The sequence below is a fragment of the Lepisma saccharinum genome, chromosome 16 (genome assembly GCF_977018435.1).
Source record: "Lepisma saccharinum chromosome 16, izLepSacc3.1, whole genome shotgun sequence".
NCBI lineage: Eukaryota > Metazoa > Arthropoda > Insecta > Zygentoma > Lepismatidae > Lepisma > Lepisma saccharinum.
In genome coordinates, this window is record NC_139244.1 from 8,340,966 (window position 1) to 8,359,855 (window position 18,890).

The 18,890-nt window shown below is 38.5% G+C and overlaps 1 protein-coding gene across 1 annotated transcript in view; it reads right to left on the reverse strand.

Annotated features, from left to right (window-relative positions):
- The window catches only part of LOC146000241 (uncharacterized), a 22,837-nt gene extending 10,726 nt beyond the window's left edge, over window positions 1-12,111 (reverse strand). Inside the window, exons 1-2 of the mRNA XM_083137663.1 lie at window positions 11,835-12,111; window positions 4-78 (exon numbers count right to left, since the gene is read on the reverse strand). Coding sequence (XP_082993789.1) covers window positions 4-78; window positions 11,835-11,927 — 168 coding nt within the window. The 5' untranslated portion in view covers window positions 11,928-12,111. The remainder of the gene's footprint in view (window positions 1-3; window positions 79-11,834) is intronic.
- Between the last annotated feature and the right edge of the window lie 6,779 nt (window positions 12,112-18,890).

Below are 18,890 nucleotides of genomic sequence, written 5' to 3' on the forward strand. Positions count from 1 at the left end.
CACAGAAGTTAATGTTAATCTTCCATTCTTCTCTGCTTGAAGGACCCCATGCTGTCTTGAGATTTTCTTATCGGTGCACTTGGTTAAAAGAAATAAATTGAAAAATACATTAGAAAGCACACAAAACATGTACAAGAATGTGAAATGGATTTGAATTTGTAAAATTCAAAACACATTCATGTTAAAAATTTAGTGAAAAATTGTCATAAGGTAAAGACATTGTATATTGTTCATTCCTACAGTGAATACAATATATTAATGGGGGTTACTGCTCTTCTGTGCTGCAGGGCCAACCACACGTGAGTCAAGCACATAACTTGATGAGGCTGCTACACGTTATGAACACACTGGAATTAATATGTCAATACAGAAATTACAAAATCATGATTAAGGCTCAGAAGTTGATGAAAAATCATCTCTCTTTCTGAGCCTTGAAAACAATGCTAAACCTCATGTCAGTACATTTCTCTTCTGTTAGAATCAGAAAACATTGTTTATATTTTGCATTTTTCAGCTTTTAGGTAATTTTTTATTACTTGCTGTTTTTATTGCATTTTTCTAGAATTTTGAGGTCTATTTTTCTCTTCCTCTTTTGTTTCGTTGCGCTGTTTTAAACACATCTGTTGACACTACATAAATCTTTAAATTTCCTGATAATCTTTTTGGCAAGTTTGTCATTAATCGAACAATGGAAACGTGCATTTTATGTAACCTTGAAGTAATATATATATGTATATATGTATGTATGTAGGTACATAACATGAATTATGCTTATCTTGAAAATAAGCGCCAATGCATTGCTTATGGGTAACGAATTATGCCGTAACTTCAAATTAAGAGCCAATTTTAGAAAATTAAATTATAGGCATATTCGTGTTCAGGAGGTCAATTTCAGTAAGAAACAGCTACTATCCTTTCTGTAACAGAAAGAAAGTGAAAATTTGTAGAACAGCAGGGGTGCCCATCTCCCCCGCCCAAAGGCCAATGGCACAATCCCCCCCAAAATCATGTCATGCGTCCCCCCAAATTATATTACTCTCACACTCAAACCATATAGCAATCCCCACAAAGTAAAGCTGAGGACGATAATATAATACAGTTCCTCTTTCAAAGAACTGACACCCCCCTCCAGTTTTCTTGGGGTAAATATAATTATTTTAGTAACCCATAATAATAATTACATGGATTTTATCTTCAGTGCAAATTTAACTTGTTAAAGTAACATTTTTCTGTGACGTGAAGCTAGAAATGCGGATTTGATATACTTTTGTTCCAAATGATGCATCTGCTTTAAATTAAGAATTAAGTGATGTTATTACTCAATATTGAGAATATCGCTTATGTCTCAAGGCCGTTCTAAAGCTGATTTTGAGGTAATTTTTCGATAACAGATGACAGCACCGTTGTCATGGCAATCTAGTGACATGTTGCTAGATCTACGAGCATAATCAAGATAAGTGTATACAGGTTGGTCGATTGGGATATTTACTGATGCAAGGTGATGTCAGGTTGATTAGGGGAATTTAGAAAATTTTCGTAGGTGTGCAGCAATATTAATAATTTTTATGAGATCAGTTAGATACTTTCATCAGAAAAAGAACAAGTGTATCAGTAATGGATATCAGTAAAAGTCCAAAATATTAACAAAACTAAAAACAAACTTTTGATTAATTCATACACCAAACAAAGCAAGGAAGAATAATACAATTACATTTGAAGCAACTGCTGCATTGAAAATAATTGAATATACTTATACATAACGATAACCCATTTTGTACAACACTAATTGGCGATAGTTCTCGCTTTTATCAGAAGACTTTACCATATTTTCTTCAATTTGTTAATATTTCTGATAGTTTCTCTATAGCCATTCTCCAGTCCTTTGCCTTAAAAGTGACTAAAGATTGAGTTCTGTGGCCTAACTCCTTCCTGAGTTTTGTTTCATTCTTAAAATATTTTACAGGAATACAACAAATTTTGAAAAAAAAAAAAAAATGAAAACAAAAGTCCTGGGTTCACTACAGAAGTCAGTAAAACGTGTTTATTCTAGAAATTTCTTTGCTTGCGTGTAATGGTGATCGTTAGTATTAGATACCTCAAAATTTTCTTGGGTATACATTTTAGATTTTGATGATATCCAAAATAGGAAAAATGCGAAGGGTAGTCGAATATTTTAGAGACCATGTAATGTATTCGTCTAAGTTTCATAATATATCATTTGAGAGTTGGTAAATTAAAAAATAAAGTTTCAGACAATAGATTTTCTACAGATGTTACTTGTTAAAGAAATAAAAGCATTATTGAAAAAAATATTAAAATTCACTCGTAATGTTAATTTTCAAGTCGGAATGTATTAAAAGCTTCCTCACAGACGGGGGAAAAGACCAGTTCTTCTAAAAAATCTAAAAACGTTGGATAAAACACTGTTCTCATCACCCAACAGGGATGACAAACAGCTTACTTTACCAACTGGCTCTACAGCTCTAAAAAAAAAAAGCATCTCGGTCCAATATCTTCTCCCTCCATCCATGGACTCCCATTCTTTGTAGATCTTGTATGACACTATCCCACCATCTTAGTTTGGGTCTGCCTCTTCTTCTTCTGGAATACATTATCTCATACATGATTCTTCGCGGCATTCTATCCTTATTCATATGTTCTATGTGACCCATCCAACTAATTCTTCTGGCTTTAATAAATCTTACTTTATCCTTTTGGTTTAAGATGGAATTTATCTCTTCATTGTTTCGACTTCTCCAAAAATCTCCATCCTTGATTGGTTCATATATTTTTCTGATTATTCTTCTTTCTGTTTTCCTTAATTGTTGTTCATCTTCTAAACTCATTGTCCATACCTCAGCACTGTAAGTTGTTACTGGTCTTACAAGTGTCTTGTAAATCAATAGTTTTGTATATCTGCTAATTAACTTGCTTTTTAGTAATTGTATATTGGCATGATATGCTTTGTTCCCTGCGTTTATTCTTTCTCTAATTGTATCATGCATATTATTTGGCCATTTATCGTCATTCCAAGATACTTGAAGTTTGTTACTGCTTCGAATTTCTTGTCATCTATTGTAAATTGGTGGTAACGTTTTTTTACCTTGTTTTGGTGTCAGTAGTATGAATTTGGTTTTGTTCATGTTTGTCTGTACCCAATTTTATTTGCTTCTTCTTCTATTATTCTGTATGTTCTCTTTAATTCTTCTTCTGTTCTGGATATTATAACTACGTCGTCGGCATATGTGTTAATTTGGCTAAGTTTGGTAAATATTGTTCCTCTTTTGTCTATTTTGTGGATCCATGTCGAAATCTTACACCCTCGATTTCGCAGGGAATTGTTTTTTATATATATAAAGAGTATGTCCTGCTAATTGTAAATAATAAAATTCTGGAGAGTAGAAATATGTATTTACGACTGTAAAGCCGTTTGAAGTTGCGAGGTGGATGCTGTGTTGAAATTTCCCACCGATTCCGTGCTCTGCCCCTGGTGTAATTAACCTACCGCCTCCTACCACTACCGTGGCCCCGCCTTCGCTCCCGCTACCCGCCTTTCTATAAAGGGTTCCTTTTGAAGGTATGTTAGAAACTGGCCGGAGCCACCTGTTCGTTGTTATCTTCAGTTTGTTCTTCTCTATACATTTCATTGTATAGTTGTTCTTGGAAATGTTCTGTCCATCTTTCTAGTACTCTTTCATTGTCTCCTATTATCTTCCCGTCTCTTTTACATCCTATCTTTTTGGGTTGATATCCCTTATTTATTCTCTTTATTGCTGCATAGCACTTTCTAATCTCTGACTGTCGACTAAGTTCATCTATTTCTTGGATATTCTTTCTTATCCATTCTTTTTTCTTTTTCTTACATGAATTATTTGCCTGTTGCCTTAGTTCTTTGTATTTGTTACACTTACATCTTGTTTCTCTTTGCAGCATTTTTTTGGTTAATTATTTGCTGACATTCTTTATCAAACCACTCTTTCTTCCTTGATGTTTTCTCTTTGCCTATTACTTCTTCTGCAGCTTCTGTTAACACTTTTTTAATTCTTTTCCACTTCCCTTCTATTGTTTCTTCTTGAGTATTTTGTTGTAACTTATTTTTAATTGCTGTTTCTGGTAATTCTTCTTATTTTCTTGATTGTCAAGTTTTGTGTAGTTCCATTTTGTTCTTCGTATGTTCTGTTTGGTTGGGTTATTGCTTAATCTTGCTCTTAGTTTAATTTTTACAAGAAAATTGTTTGAATCACAATTTGGTCCTCCTTGGCTTATTACATCTATGGTTCTTGAGGAATGTCTCTTATCTATTAAAACATGATCTATTTGATTTACTGTATTATCGTCTGGCATTTCCATGTGCCCAAATGTATCTTCTTATGTGGAAAGTAGGTGCTTTTAATTACCAACCTATTTCTTATTGCGAATTGTGTTAGAAGTAAGCCATTTTTATTACTGCTTTCGTGTAGGGAATGGTTATAAATTATATCTGTATCACTATTTCTCACTCCTATTTTTGTGTTGTAATCACCTGCAATTATTATATCATCTATCATATTTTGCTATATTTTCTATTGTTCTTTCTAGTTGATCATAGAAATGTTCTTTTTCTACATCTTATTTTTCATTAGTTGGAGCATATACTGACAGTATACTAATATTTTGGAATTTACCCTTCATTCTTATTTTACATATCCTCTCATTAATTGGTTCGAATGATAAAACTCTTTCTCTTTTTTTGTTATTATAAACCCCGTTCCATATTGTCCTGTATTCACTGTTGTTCCGCTATAGTATACACTGTAATCATTTTTATCTATTTTACCATGCCCTTGCCATCTGATCTGTTGCAGTGCTACAATATCAATTTTGCATTGTGTAATTACATTGACAATTTCTTGCATTTTAGCTGATATTAACATTGTTCGGACGTTCCATGTTGCTATGGACCAATCATATACCTTGTTCTCGCCTGGTTCGTCATCTGTGTTTCCCGTCCTTATCCGAGGCTGATGTGCAGGTTTCTTAACAAGTTGCTTTTTTACGAGGTGAGGATATCAGCCTAACACTCAACCATTTAACCCTTGGCAGGGTTTTTCTGTTGGGGTTTTCTCCCCTAGATGGTCGCCTACCAAGGCTATGGGGCCATCTCCCCATGTCATTTGATTCAGGTTTCTGTCCCTTAGACTAGTTGCTTTCACGACAGCTCTTGAGCCTGGCCTGCCCTTCTTTTGCTAGTTTTGTTCTGCCCCAGTTACCTCCTTATCTGGAGGGCGTTCCCTTAACCGCCACCTAGGGAGGCACCCATTGGGGGACTAGCAACCCCGCACAGGGATGACAAACAGCTGGGAAGATTAAAAGTCTGTCTGAGTGAAGCAAAGTCGGGACATTCAATAAGAATATGCCGGACAGTTAAAACGACGTCACAAACACGCCACATCGGAGGGTCCAGCCCTTGCAGCAAGTGAGCATGCATTAGACGGCTGCATCCTATACGCAATGCGGGTGACGAGAGGGACGGGATGAGGAACGCCAAGCACCTATGGTGGGCTTGATAGCTTGTTCCCCATTTCCGCATTCCATTCTTCCTGCCAAGTGTCAAGAAAGCAACAACGAAACACATTCTGCAGGTCGCTAGCTGGCATAAGGCGAACGAGAACGTCGCCGTCTGCTGATGCAGACTTGGTGGCAGCATCAGATGCTTCGTTCCCCTGTATGCCCACATGGCTAGGGACCCAACAGAAACGGACATCAGCACTGGTAGATAAAGACACGAGCCGTCTGAAGATGGGCTGCACTACTGGATACCGGGAATTCGGAGAATCCAGAGTCTGCAACACGCTGGTCTAATGCTGCACATGGGGACTCTCTTCAGACCATTGACGTCTGCACAGTCCAGTGCCTTTAGAATGGCATACAACTCTGCTGTAACTGGGACTTTGAGAGTCTAGGACGAAGGCACAACCAACTGATTTGACTGTCTTGGACCCATCCGTATAAAATACATTAAAAACTCTAAAAACTGCTGCTGGTATATGACCATTTCCAACTTTGGAAGGGCAGTCAAGAGAAAAATCGATAGAAGGTGCAGGAAGCTCCCAGGTAGGGAGAGGCAGAATGAGTGGAGAGACGCCAGGAAGATCACTGTCAACACCAAGTGCTGACAGGATCTCCTCTGCACGAACACCAAATGGTCTAGTGGCACTAGGGTGGAGCCGATACCTTGCCAGTCGACTCTCGACTGAGACGGTGTGATACGAAGGATGTGAGGGCATCGAGCGGAGATGGAGGAAGCAGTTCACCATCAGTCGCTGTCTTCGCATAGACAGCGACGGCTCAGATGCCTCCGCATATAAACTGGCGACTGGACTGGTACAGAAAGCACCAGAACACACACGAATACCAGCATGGTGGAAGGTGTTTAGGATGCATAGCCTACATGAGCGGGCGGACGAATACACAACACATCCATAATCTAGTTTCGACCTGATGAGTGAACGGTACAGGCGGAGCAGTACCATCCTATCAGCACTCCAAGAGGTATGAGATAAAATGCGTAAAAGGTTGAGAACTCGTAGACACGAGAACTTTAACTGGCGAAGGTGAGGTAGCCATGTTACTTTCTTGTCCAAAAGAGGCCCAGAAAGCGGACCTCATTCACGAAGCGCAGGGGAAATTTCCCCATGTACAGGTCAGGGTCAAAATGACATGTACACTGACAACAAAAGTAGACACACACGGATTTCTCAGATGAGAAGGTGTAACCTGTTTGGGAGGACCATTCAACCAAACGGTTTATCATCACTTGGAGTTGACGAGAAGCTGACGTGAGATTCCGTGAGCGACAAAAGATCGTGAGGTCATCTACATAGAGGAGACCATGTACAGGGGCAAGAATGTTTGCCATAAGACTGTTCACTGCTATCGCAAACAATCACACTAAGTACGCTGCCCTGCAGGACACTGCAAGTAGTAAGGGTTGTATTGCATACTTTATTTTTTGAACGGAGGCTAATCTTGTGAAAAAAATCAGTCCTCCAGTCATTGTCAATAGCAGAGGACATATTTTGTTTAATGAAGAGATTGATGTGTGATGTAAGTTTGTTTATTCAAATATGTAATATAAATAATATATTGTCATCATCCATATGTGTGCATAAATTTATTACAATAATTTGCTGAATTTCTAGAATCTGATATTTTGTCATTTTACTCTTCAACTGTTTAGTATACTGCATAAAAGTAATCATTACATTTGTAGAATAGCCACCTTTGTTTTTCTCGGATTGAAGTTTTTGTTTCACTATGCGTGACAAAAAAAATACATAGTTGCATAGAATAAACTAAGGATTTACAACATGAGTAAGCATTATATTTGACTTATGATACTCTTCACACCAAGCACAATGTACTACACTTCCAATGAGCTATTTAGGTACTTTTCACATTTATATTGTGCATATGCCCTAATATACTGATCGGGTACCTTAATTTGTTACGTTAGTCACTATATTGGTGTTAAGTATTAAATGGGGCATATATACATGGTTCTGCATACATATTATAAATAGTAAAGGGGTCCCAGGTTTGATACCCGGTGGAGACCCATAGGGTTAAGTATTCCACTTTAAACTGTAGATCCAGTACCGATTAGCCTTACTGTGCCATAGTGGACTTAAAACAACATATCAATCAATCAATCAATACAAATAGTAAAGTTTTCAATTGTCCTGAAACATGCAATGGTTTAATATTAACATTTAGCAGGCTAATTTTATGTTCATATAGTCTAATCAGGATTGGAATCCAATTTTAAAATGGAATTCAAATCTTTATGCAATATGTCTCCACTGAGGATCAAACCTCATACCCATTGATTACAAGACAATATACATAAACACTAACATGTATAGGTACAAGCGAAAAAAAAATATATGGGTAGGTTAGTTTTTTAGGTAATGGTTCAGATTGTTTAATGATTTTTTTTCAAATTCTCCTATCAGAAAGACTAATTGTCGTAGAATTTTCGAAATCATTGTAACACGAAAATTGACCCTTCCTTAAAGTAATGAGCATTGTTTGGATTCGAAAGGAGAAGTTATTTAAACAACTTAAAATTTACGTTACAGTATTGTAGACTAGTGGAAATGAATGTAGAGGTAAATCGGAACCTAAGCCCCGTGACAGGTTACGTTTGCAGCAGGTTCTATGTAATAATCCATGCAAGAATGGCGCTCAGCATATCCCGTGCCTGTCTTGCCTCAACCGCCGAGCTGTTCATATCACAGGCAGTGAGAAAATCGGCAGTATTGCAGCGGAACTATATTCTGCTCGCACATTTGGGTCTATATATGTGAAAAGTTGCTGCAAACTTAACCTGTTACGGGGCTTAGCAGAATGCATTTAGGGACTTTATTTTAATGCTAAGAGAACCAAACGTGACCTGCCTAACCTAACCAAGAAAGCATACATTGAACAAAAACTAATCGCTGAAACTCCACTGTACTTGTTAACAGACATAAATCGAAATCAAAGAATGTAAAAATTGCATTCGTAGCATGATGAAATTGCAATAACACAAAAGGAACTTGAGCCTTTTTTGTACAATAAATTTCAAATCTTTTCTTTCATCTAGATACTGATTGAAAAACATAGTCACATGTTGGGTTACACCAGGTAAGACCCTCTGATGTGACATTGTCTGCTATGAATAAAATACCTGTATGTAAAAATATATTGTTCTTTTATCAATTTGGTAAATATCCACAGACCATGGATACACATCAAAAATTATTGGAAGTAACTCTGCCCAGGTTTGCTTTCACTTTGTATAAAATCTTTTTACACCTTAATGTTCATGTACAGTATGATTTTCTAGTTTGTTCAAAAAATATCCACATGGGTCAAGTTAAGATTCATGGGCCCAAGTTTCTTTAGTTTTATTGCAATTTCTTCATGCTACGAATGCAATTTTAACATTGTTTCGATTTAGATTTACATCTGTTAACACTTATTGCGGAGTTTTAGCGATTACTTAAGATTTTGTTCAATATATGCTTATGTGGTTAGGTTAGGCAGGCCAGCTTTGGTTCTCTTAGCATTAAAATAAAGTTCTTAAATGCATTCTACTAAGGTTCCGATGTACTTCTACATTAATTCCCACTAGTTGTCCATGGGAACCGCGTATGCTTGTGTAAGATAATTTATGGTAACAGTTCCGTATATCGGAAACAAGTTTCTTCATTTTTACAGAAGAAACTACTTACGGAAATGAGTTTCTGCAAGCTTTCTAACGTGGAATCTATTTGACCGGGAAATCATGTATTTTTCAAGAGAAATAACTCACCAACGGACAATTGCCATTGCTTTCGCTACGTGAACTGCATGCTCTGCACGTTCGATGACGTAACCCACTGTCAGTGTTTCAAATTCCTTTTTCTTTTACTATGCTTGCCTAACCCGGTAACATTATCGTATGAGGGAAACGGATTCCTTCAAATTTACAGGAGAAAGTACTTACGAAAATAATTTTCTTTAGCGTTGTGGAAGTTCCTGAATGTAGATTTGATCCATTTTAATGTGAATGAGTGTTGTTTTCTTCTAAAATCTCTGTCCACAAGCTGTTTCTGCTCCCGCCATTTGCTTTCTGCACGAGAGTGCAATGTTCCATATGTTAAGATGATGCAACCCCGTAGCCAGTGTTTCAGCCTCACCGTGTTTTCACTAGAACATGACGTGTCGAGTATTTTTAATTATTTTTTTAACTATGCTTGCCTAACCCAACCTTACGGAAAATGGTTTTTGGGGCTAACGTGAATGGTTTTTGGGGCTAACGTCAATGGTTTTTAGGGCTAACGTCAATGGTGTGTGGGGCTAACGTCAATGGTTTGTGAGGCTAACGTCAATGGTTTGCGACGTATTAGCATAATTTCAAATCCGGGCACAAAAGTAGATATTTTCCGGTGAACGAGGTTGCAACACTGCATAAATCGACAAAACACTCTCAGAACGGCCCCTAAACCAGTACGCTATCACGGCCATAATGTGTTACAGATTCGAAACAACAAGTAACAGTAAGAACTCGTAAATAGAAGAAATAGACATTATCTTAGTTAGAAATGCATTATTTCACCTTAAGAAATGTTCCACATTCCAAAATATTACGTTAGCAATGTAAAGAAGTCCGAAATATATGATTCGTAGGTGTTTCCCTCATACGATAATAGTACCCCTAACCCAACCAAACCTAACCTTATGGAAATGGTTCGTGGGGCTAGCCGTGAATGGTTCGTGGGGCTATCCGTGAATTGTTCGTGGAGATATCCATCAGTTACCATGCGTAATGGCTAGTGGAGCTTTCTGTGAATGATTCGTGGGGCTATCCGTCAGCTACCCAGGCTATTGTCAGCTACCCGTGCATAATGTCTAATTTCCACGGCAAACTTTCCCTATCCAGAAAATGCCTGAAACACTATTTATGTCACTTTCCATATTCCTACTTACGTATTCTGCATTGAAAAATATTGCTGAAGTTGGCATTTTGCTATTTTCACGGAAATAATCTATATTTTCGATGTATGAAGTAAGTTTTGTTAGTTTCTTTTTCCCTTCGGTAACATGCTAAATGATAGTCACAGTTTCACTACCGTAGTCGGCATGCAGTGTTTCCACCCCACTCCACCCAAAAATACCTACATAGCCCCACAAACCATTGACGCGTAGCCCCACGAACAATTTCCGATAAGGTTAGGTTAGGTTGGGTCATGTTTAGGTTAGAATAGTTAAAAATTGGTTTAGAAAAAAATATGCATAGCCTCACACACCATTCTCGCATAGCGTCACAACCCTTTGACACATAGCCCCACGAACCATTTGCAGAAACGTACCTTCTTCAGTTACAAAAACACATGTTTGGAAACACTGATCGGGATTACATCATCACACACAGGCAACATCCGGCTGGAAGGAAATGGATGCAACAGCTTGCGTGCATCGGTCACACATTTATATCGAAAAATACATGATTTACCAGCAAAATTCAATGAACGATGCGAGACAACACTTTCCCGATCTTCCACAAGTCTAAAGAAACTGCATTCAGTAAGTAATTTCTCCTGTGAATTTTAAGAAATACGTTTTCCGGATAAGGAAATTTTACCCATTCAAAATGTTGGTTGCATTACTTTTTCGACACCCTGTAGAAGACATGGAAAAAATATGTCTTTGGGAACATTTGGTGCCGATTGTCATTTTACGGTAACAAGACAGTTTCATACATCGGAGACACATTTCTTCAATTTTACACAAGAAACTACTTACGGAAATGAGTTTCTCCAAGGTTTACAATGTTCGTCGAGGTATTTTCTTTCATCGTGGAATATATTTGACCGGGAAATCATGTATTTTTCAAGAGAAATATCTCGCCGATGCACAATTGCCATTGCTTTCATTTGCTTGCCCTACGACAACCGCATGCTGCGTACGTTTGATGATGTAAGGCCCTGTCAGTGATTCAGCCCCCTTTTTTTTTTACTATGCTTGCCTAACCTTATCGGAAATGGTTCGTGGGGCTATCGGTCAGCTACCGTGCATACTGGTTCGTGGGGCTATCCGTGAATGGTTCGTGGAGCTATCCGTGAATGGTTTGTGGGGCCAATGAATATTCATAATAACTAACGGATCTATATATGTCATTGAAAAACACAAGGTTCAAAAGCAAAAATCATGATGATTAACATGTCTGGAAAATGTCACTTTTGGACTGGAAAATCTGGAAATGTCGGGGAATTTCATAATCAAAAACTCGTAGCAACCCTGGAAAAGCAAACTATGCTTTCACTTACATGTAAGAAAGGGCCTCGACCAATAGAAACTTCTCCACTTGGGACTGATACATCTTCGGTGTTTTTATCCAATCGTAATAGCTTAAACTCCATGGGAAATACATAAACTTGTTTTATTGAAATTGATTTTATTTAGTGAAATATTAAGGCACCTAATAAGACAAGTTCTAACGTGACATGAGTCTCCCTGTTCGCACAACACTTCTGTAACCTTGTGTTCTGGCGTCAGATAAAGAATGCCCACGTTGTTAGTCTGTTAGGTTTCGTTCTATTAACATAAATAAACTGAAAATTTATTATTTATGCTAAGAGAACGAAACCTAGCTAGGATAATCTAAAAAAATGGGCATTTAGCTTAAATATAAAAGCCGTCTCTAATGACGTCAGAACGCAAAGCAGCAGAAGTGTTGTGCGATAAAAGAGACACACTTGGGGTAACGAGTACAGCGCCTATCACGAGCGACCACAGATCAGTAACACAAAAATTGTCCATCCCCAGGTTATTCCGCTTGGACTTTCGCAATTAAAGCATGGTTAGAGCATGTTAAAGGTTTGATAAACTCAGATATCAAGGTAAACAAAAGGTAAAGTGCTCCCCTGTGCTTAGCACCACGCCATGAAGGTGTGTAGGGGTAACGCCCCACACCTTCTTGATCCGGTCACTGTGGGATTGATGTGATCAGCATCACGCCCCTGACCGCCTTTACCCCCCTCTCCAGAGTCCCCCCCAGGTACCCATGTCATTCGACGCTGGATGGGTGCCGGGGCCGCTTCAACGTTAGAAAAGTTGGTAAAATTTCAGTAACCGCCAAACGGCTGAAATTCCTTTATTTTCTTCTTTTTCACATTGGTACATACTTACGTATTCTGCATTCTTGAAGGTGCCATTTTGTTCTTGTTTGTTCGTTTTCGCTTGCATTACGCGCAATATGGCGGAGAAATCTTGGCTAGCGTTGTCCATGATCAGTGGTTATGCAGTGTTGCAACCTTCATCAATAAATTCCTACTTTCGTGTTACTGATTTTGTATTTTTTTTTTCAGGTTTGAAAACCCCTCGAACCATGCACAGATAGCCACACGAACCATTCATATATAGCCCTACGAACCATGCATGGCAAGGTTCGGTTAGGTTCTGTTAGGTCATATGGTTAGGTTAGGCAAACAGTTAAAATTGTCATGTTCTTGGAAAATAACGGCGTGGTTGGAAACACTGACCGGGGGTTACATCATCGAACGCACGCAACATTTGGTTCACGTAGTGGAAGGACATAGAGCAACAGCTTTCGTCCATTGGAGAGACATTAATCTTCAAAAATACATGATTTACCGGCGAAATAAATTAACCGATGGTAAAAAAACACTTCCACGACCTTTCAAAAGTGTACGGAAAGTGAGTTCGGTAAGTACTTTCTCCTGTAAAATTGAAGATATACGTTTTGCGGATACGAAAATTTTACTTACTGTTGTAAACCTGACCGCTCAGGAGAAGATCCGTGACGGAAGTGAAGTGACGTAGCAGCAGGCGACTCCACTATTAGGGTCGGGGGTGTGCACCCTGAGTGGAAAACAGATGTGGGCTCGCTGCAATCGGTTTTTTACCCGGACAAATCCTGTTTTTCGGGTACTAAAAATGCTCCGGGTGGGTTTTTTGGAAAATTTGGAAATATCCTATTTTTTGTGGTATAGACAACTGCTTAACTTCAAGATTAGTAACAAAATGTTATTTGTAAACAATTGTTAATATTGTTTCTGTTTTCAATTTCAAAGTAAAGAAATACTACACTCTCAATTGCAAGCGCAAAGAAAATAAACTTTTCTTGCAACAAAGAAAAATTGTTGGACCTTTGCGTCTCTTCTGTTATCACCGCCGCGCCGCGTGAGGTTTTGATTTCGAAGCATTTGTGACATCTACCGCGGCTCTTGGTGAGCAGCAAGTTTCTGACAATAGGTAAGAATATGCAATTCGTAGCGGCTGTTCTTCGGGTACGAAAAATGCTCCGGGTGGGTTTTTTGGAAAATTTGGAAATATCCTATTTTTTGTGGTATAGACAACTGCTTAACTTCAAGATTAGTAACAAAATGTTATTTGTAAACAATTGTTAATATTGTTTCTGTTTTCAATTTCAAAGTAAAGAAATACTACACTCTCAATTGCAAGCGCAAAGATAATAAACTTTTCTTGCAACAAAGAAAAATTGTTGGACCTTTGCGTCTCTTCTGTTGTCACCGCCGCGCCGCGTGAGGTTTTGATTTCAAAGCATTTGTGACATCTACAATCTGCTCTTGGTGAGCAGCAAGTTTCTGACAATAGGTAAGAATATGCAATTCGTAGCGGCTTGCTTTGATTTGAGTTTCACGACAGAATTAAGAAATAAACAGTATTTTTTAACTGCCCTACTCTTAGTTGTTACATGGCAGTGGAGAAGAGAAGTTCTGTCGATCAGCGATCTGAACCATGCCAAAATGCAAATGCGTTTTTAGTGACGTCTTACAAAAACGGTTTCCTGACTTTAGGTCTGGAAGGAAAAACTCCGAGGCAGAATGTCAATTTATGTTATTCTTTTAAAATAAGAGACCAAGCTTCACAACCGTATAATATTAGGAGCATAGTGAATAAGTATTAGAATATTAAGACATTTGCCTACAATGAGGCCTATTATTAGTTATACGGAAACGGTGTAAAATTATTTTACAGGGGGGTGTGATCTATAAGCCCACCAAAACACCAGTAAGCACAAAACATTTGTCTTCGTCTAAAGTTAACAACATTTTGCAATCTAAAAATGCCTTAGTTTGTCAACTGGTAACCCTAAAGTACAGCGCCTAGAATAACGTAGTGTGGAAAACGGCATGCTTCCGCGCTCCCTGGCTGGTTCCACTCGAAAATGATCCGCTAGAGGCGCTGGTGTTGACACCGGTGCTTGGTGTTCGACTGCTTATAATGGAAGTGAATGGAGTTTTCGCTGCAACGTCTGATTCTTTTACATGAAGCATTTCTATGAATGTGATAATTGCTATGATATTTGGTACAGTGGTCGCGAAGATATTAACGAACATTCTAGACAGTCGACCACGTCCTGTTATCGTCATACTTTCGTTAATAATACGGGAGAAAAAATACGCGTGGAATGCTCTTGGCAACTAAATTTTTGTGTGTATGAATTAGGTTCATTATTATCATCATCATCATTTCTTTTAAAGATATACACACTGAAGCATTTGTATTTTTTATATTTACTGTCTCATTTCTTCCGCTTTAAACTAATCGCGGCCATGATGATAATGATGATTGCATGAAACGACAAGGGGAACCCCACAAAACTTTCTTAGTGCCATCGACATGAGTGTAAGGCAACTTTCAAACCAATGGAACAAGCGACACGGGATGTTCACACTGTCACACTAGTGACACACACTTCCAGACTGTAAAATAGCATTCATTGCACATGAGGGTCCAAACAGCAAACGATACGTTCATATGGCGTATTCGCGTGCTACTTGTTACTTCGGTCGGAAAGCTCCTTAAAGGAAGGGTGCTCAGACCGAAGCGACGCGCTACAGGGGGAGTTTCCAACTAAGTGACAAGCCTTCAGTCTATTAGCAAGCGTTCGCTGTTAATTGTGCGAACAACAGATAGGCGACACGATAAACCGCACATTACAACAACAGATCTAGGCGACCCGATAAGCCACACGTGTCGCTTGTGCGTCGCTCAAACTGGGCCATTTCCTCAATAGCTTGCAACATGTTGCCGTGGTTTGTCGTTCGCGCATGCGCGATGCAATGAGTGTCTTGCTCAGGGACGTCGTTAGGGGGGGCCTGGGGGGGCTTTGGCCCCGGCAGTTGTAACTCTGGCCCCCGCAAACAAAATTTTGATCGATTAAAAATTATCCTAAATTAATACTACATATTATTTTCTGGTAAATTTGTAGCAGAGTTGGAAACACTGTTCCGAAGAAAATCTTCGGAAGCAAATGTAGGACAGCAAAATTCCACCCTTTCCTTGCTTACCAGATTATAACCAAGGTCATAAAATCTGCCTGCTTAGAGGTTATTACCCTTGCCCTAAGTTCCTGGAAACCAGAGATCCGACCCTTTTGTTGCAAATGACCCTTCCAATACAGATGGAATCAAAGACTCCGCCGTGGCCGAGCGGTCAACAGTAGGTGGTCGAGCGACATAGGCTATGGAGAGAGTTCTCCAGTACTGGCATTGTTCTGAGATTTAAAATTGCTCTATGCTTCAGCTTCAGAGCCACAGATTAGCTTTGTGTTCTTGCTTGCGAGCAAGGTCTGCTATCGGGTTGCTACGGTCACTGTGTATTTGTTCGTGTGTGGGAAGAGTTCTAGCGTTGTTGTGCATTTCCATCTTGAATGGATAAATTTATCAAAACCGGATATTTTAAAACTATCTCAAAACATGTGGAAGATGACGGCAATGAAGAGGGTGTTGGTCCAAGTTCTGACGTTCGAAAGTTAGACAAAACAAGTGAATGTACTAATGTGAAAACAATTACTGATCTTGGGGTAGATAATCCTAGGCAACCACTTTTGCAAAACTATCCAAATACTACGTTCGGAAAGCGAAGGCGGTCATTTCAAAAACACTGGTTTGCATCTGCGCCGTGGCTAGAATATAGTGTGGAACTTGACGCATGCTTTTGTTTTCCATGCCGTAAATTTGGCACAGATTCAGGATATGCAGAACCAAATTTCAGGAAAATAGGGGTGCGCAACTGGAAGAAAGCATGTGAAAAAATCAAGGAACACAAAGGAACGTCATACCATCTAAAATGCATGGAACTGTGGGCGAATTACAAAGTGAGTACCAATTAGTTTTGTAAAACAATTATATATATATATATATATGTGTGTGTGTGTGTTCGTAGATTACATTTAAAAAATGAAATATGTGTATGTCTGTATCCAGTGTTCAAATTGAAAAAATGCTGAGGGAAAAATTTCACAGCTTCCCTATTCTAATTTTGAGAATTGTACATGATAGAAAGCCAACTGCGTTGGGCAGAAATTTCTCTAGGGGAGGGGTTTCAAGAATCCCGTATCTAAAACATACGGACTGATTTATATAAATTTCTTGGGTTCAAAGTAAATAACACAAATTTTCCAATTAGTGTACAAGGTTTCAGTAATCACTGATCTCGTCTCAGTGGACTTTTATTTAATATCAGAATTATTTTTCTTAGAGGAAGGCAAATTAATCAGGAAATATTTTCTCATTAAATATATATTGTAATTTGCAAACCTACAACAGTATTAATTTTAATGTAAAATTTAGTTCAGAAACTGACAATATATATATGTTGATATTAATGTAACATTTACTTGAAATTGAAAGAAATGATTGCGTCAAATTCTGAGCAATGGCAAAATATGATCTACAATATACTTATGAGGGTAAATTCTTTACATGGTCAGGAGTTAAATTAAAAACTCCCCCCCCCCATTTTAATTCGAACACTGGATGTACTTTGATTTTCGTCAAAGATATGCAACGGTGATACAAGAAATTAATGAATGGACAGTAACAAAAGACACGCCTGCCTGTCCAGGGGGAGGACATCGCGTAGTGGTAATGTCGTCACCATATAATTCCATATATATCCTTGGTTCGATATCTAGTGGACGCACATAGTGGTTCGGATCAAACTTTAAACTGTACGTCCAGTCCCGATTGGCCTCCTATTTGTGCATGAAGAGGACATAGAACATTTGGGGACAAAATCGTAATTCGGGAGCTAACGTGCTCAGCCACTGAGGCGGCTAAAATTCAATAGGTTTCCATTTTGGCTATTTTACCTTTTTTCCTACCTCGTAGGTTAATTTTTACGACAAGTCGATGTGGATTGATGAATGATGGACGGATGGAAAAGTGATGGGAGCATAGACAAACAGAATGAGTCACCAATGGCTGGTGGAGGTTTGAACATGGGATCTCTGATTTCGTAGCCCTTTACGCTTACCACTCCGCCACGAACACTGGAATAAATTAAATAAGTAATGCCATGGTTTAGAATGAATGTCGGAGAGAGTGGAAGCCGAGATAATAACATGTACACTAATGCATTGTTGGCATTGCTAGCAGATGTTAACGGTCTACCGATACCTCGCAGAACGGAGAAATAATTTTTACCTATATTTGCATTGTTTTAAAATATATATACAGCACTGACGAACGAAGGAACAAAGCTAATCTCCACTGTCTAGAGCAGGGGTTCCCAAACATTTTCGTTTCACGGCGCCCTTCGTGTTTCAAGATTTTTCCACAGCGCCTACGTCATGAATGTAGGCCTATCTAGTACTTGCTTTGATTGACTGAATTGATGTTTTAAGTCCATGCATAGTAAGGCTAATTTGGACTGGACCTACAGTTTAAAGTGGGATCCGAACCACTATGTGACTCAACCGGGTAACGAACCCGGGACCCCTTAATTACAAGGTGGCTAACTCTAACACTACGCCACCGGGGAGGCCCTATCTAACACTTGTAACGCTCTGTTAGTGTGCTTACGTTGCTTGCCTTAAGTTAAAAAATAAACATATTTAAAATTCAGAAACATTTTTTATGTAACAAGTACAAAATAAGAACATGTATTTGGAACAATCATATCGATGACTGAATTTCATTGAAAATATTGGAACATCACGCGGCGGCCCCGTAAGCCTACCAGGGCGCCGCGGCGCACACTTTGGGAACCACTGGTCTAGAGATTACAATTTCTGTAAAACTGAGTCCTAGGTTTGAATCCTGAAGGAGATATTATTTTCTTTCATTATTACAATAACTTGTCATCGTAATCAAAAATAGTTTAAAGTCCATTTTATGCTCAAATATATTAATTGGAACTGGATTTATAATGTCAATTGGACTCCGACCCATTGTGTAATGTGCCTCCATCGGGACTTGATCCTGGCACTCTTTGGTTATAAGGGAACGTGGTAAACCACACCTTGGAGGACCGCGCATGGTGAACGTGTCGTTATAAGAAATATGCAATATAAGGCAAAAATGTGAATTTATTCTTGAGAATGTTAAAAA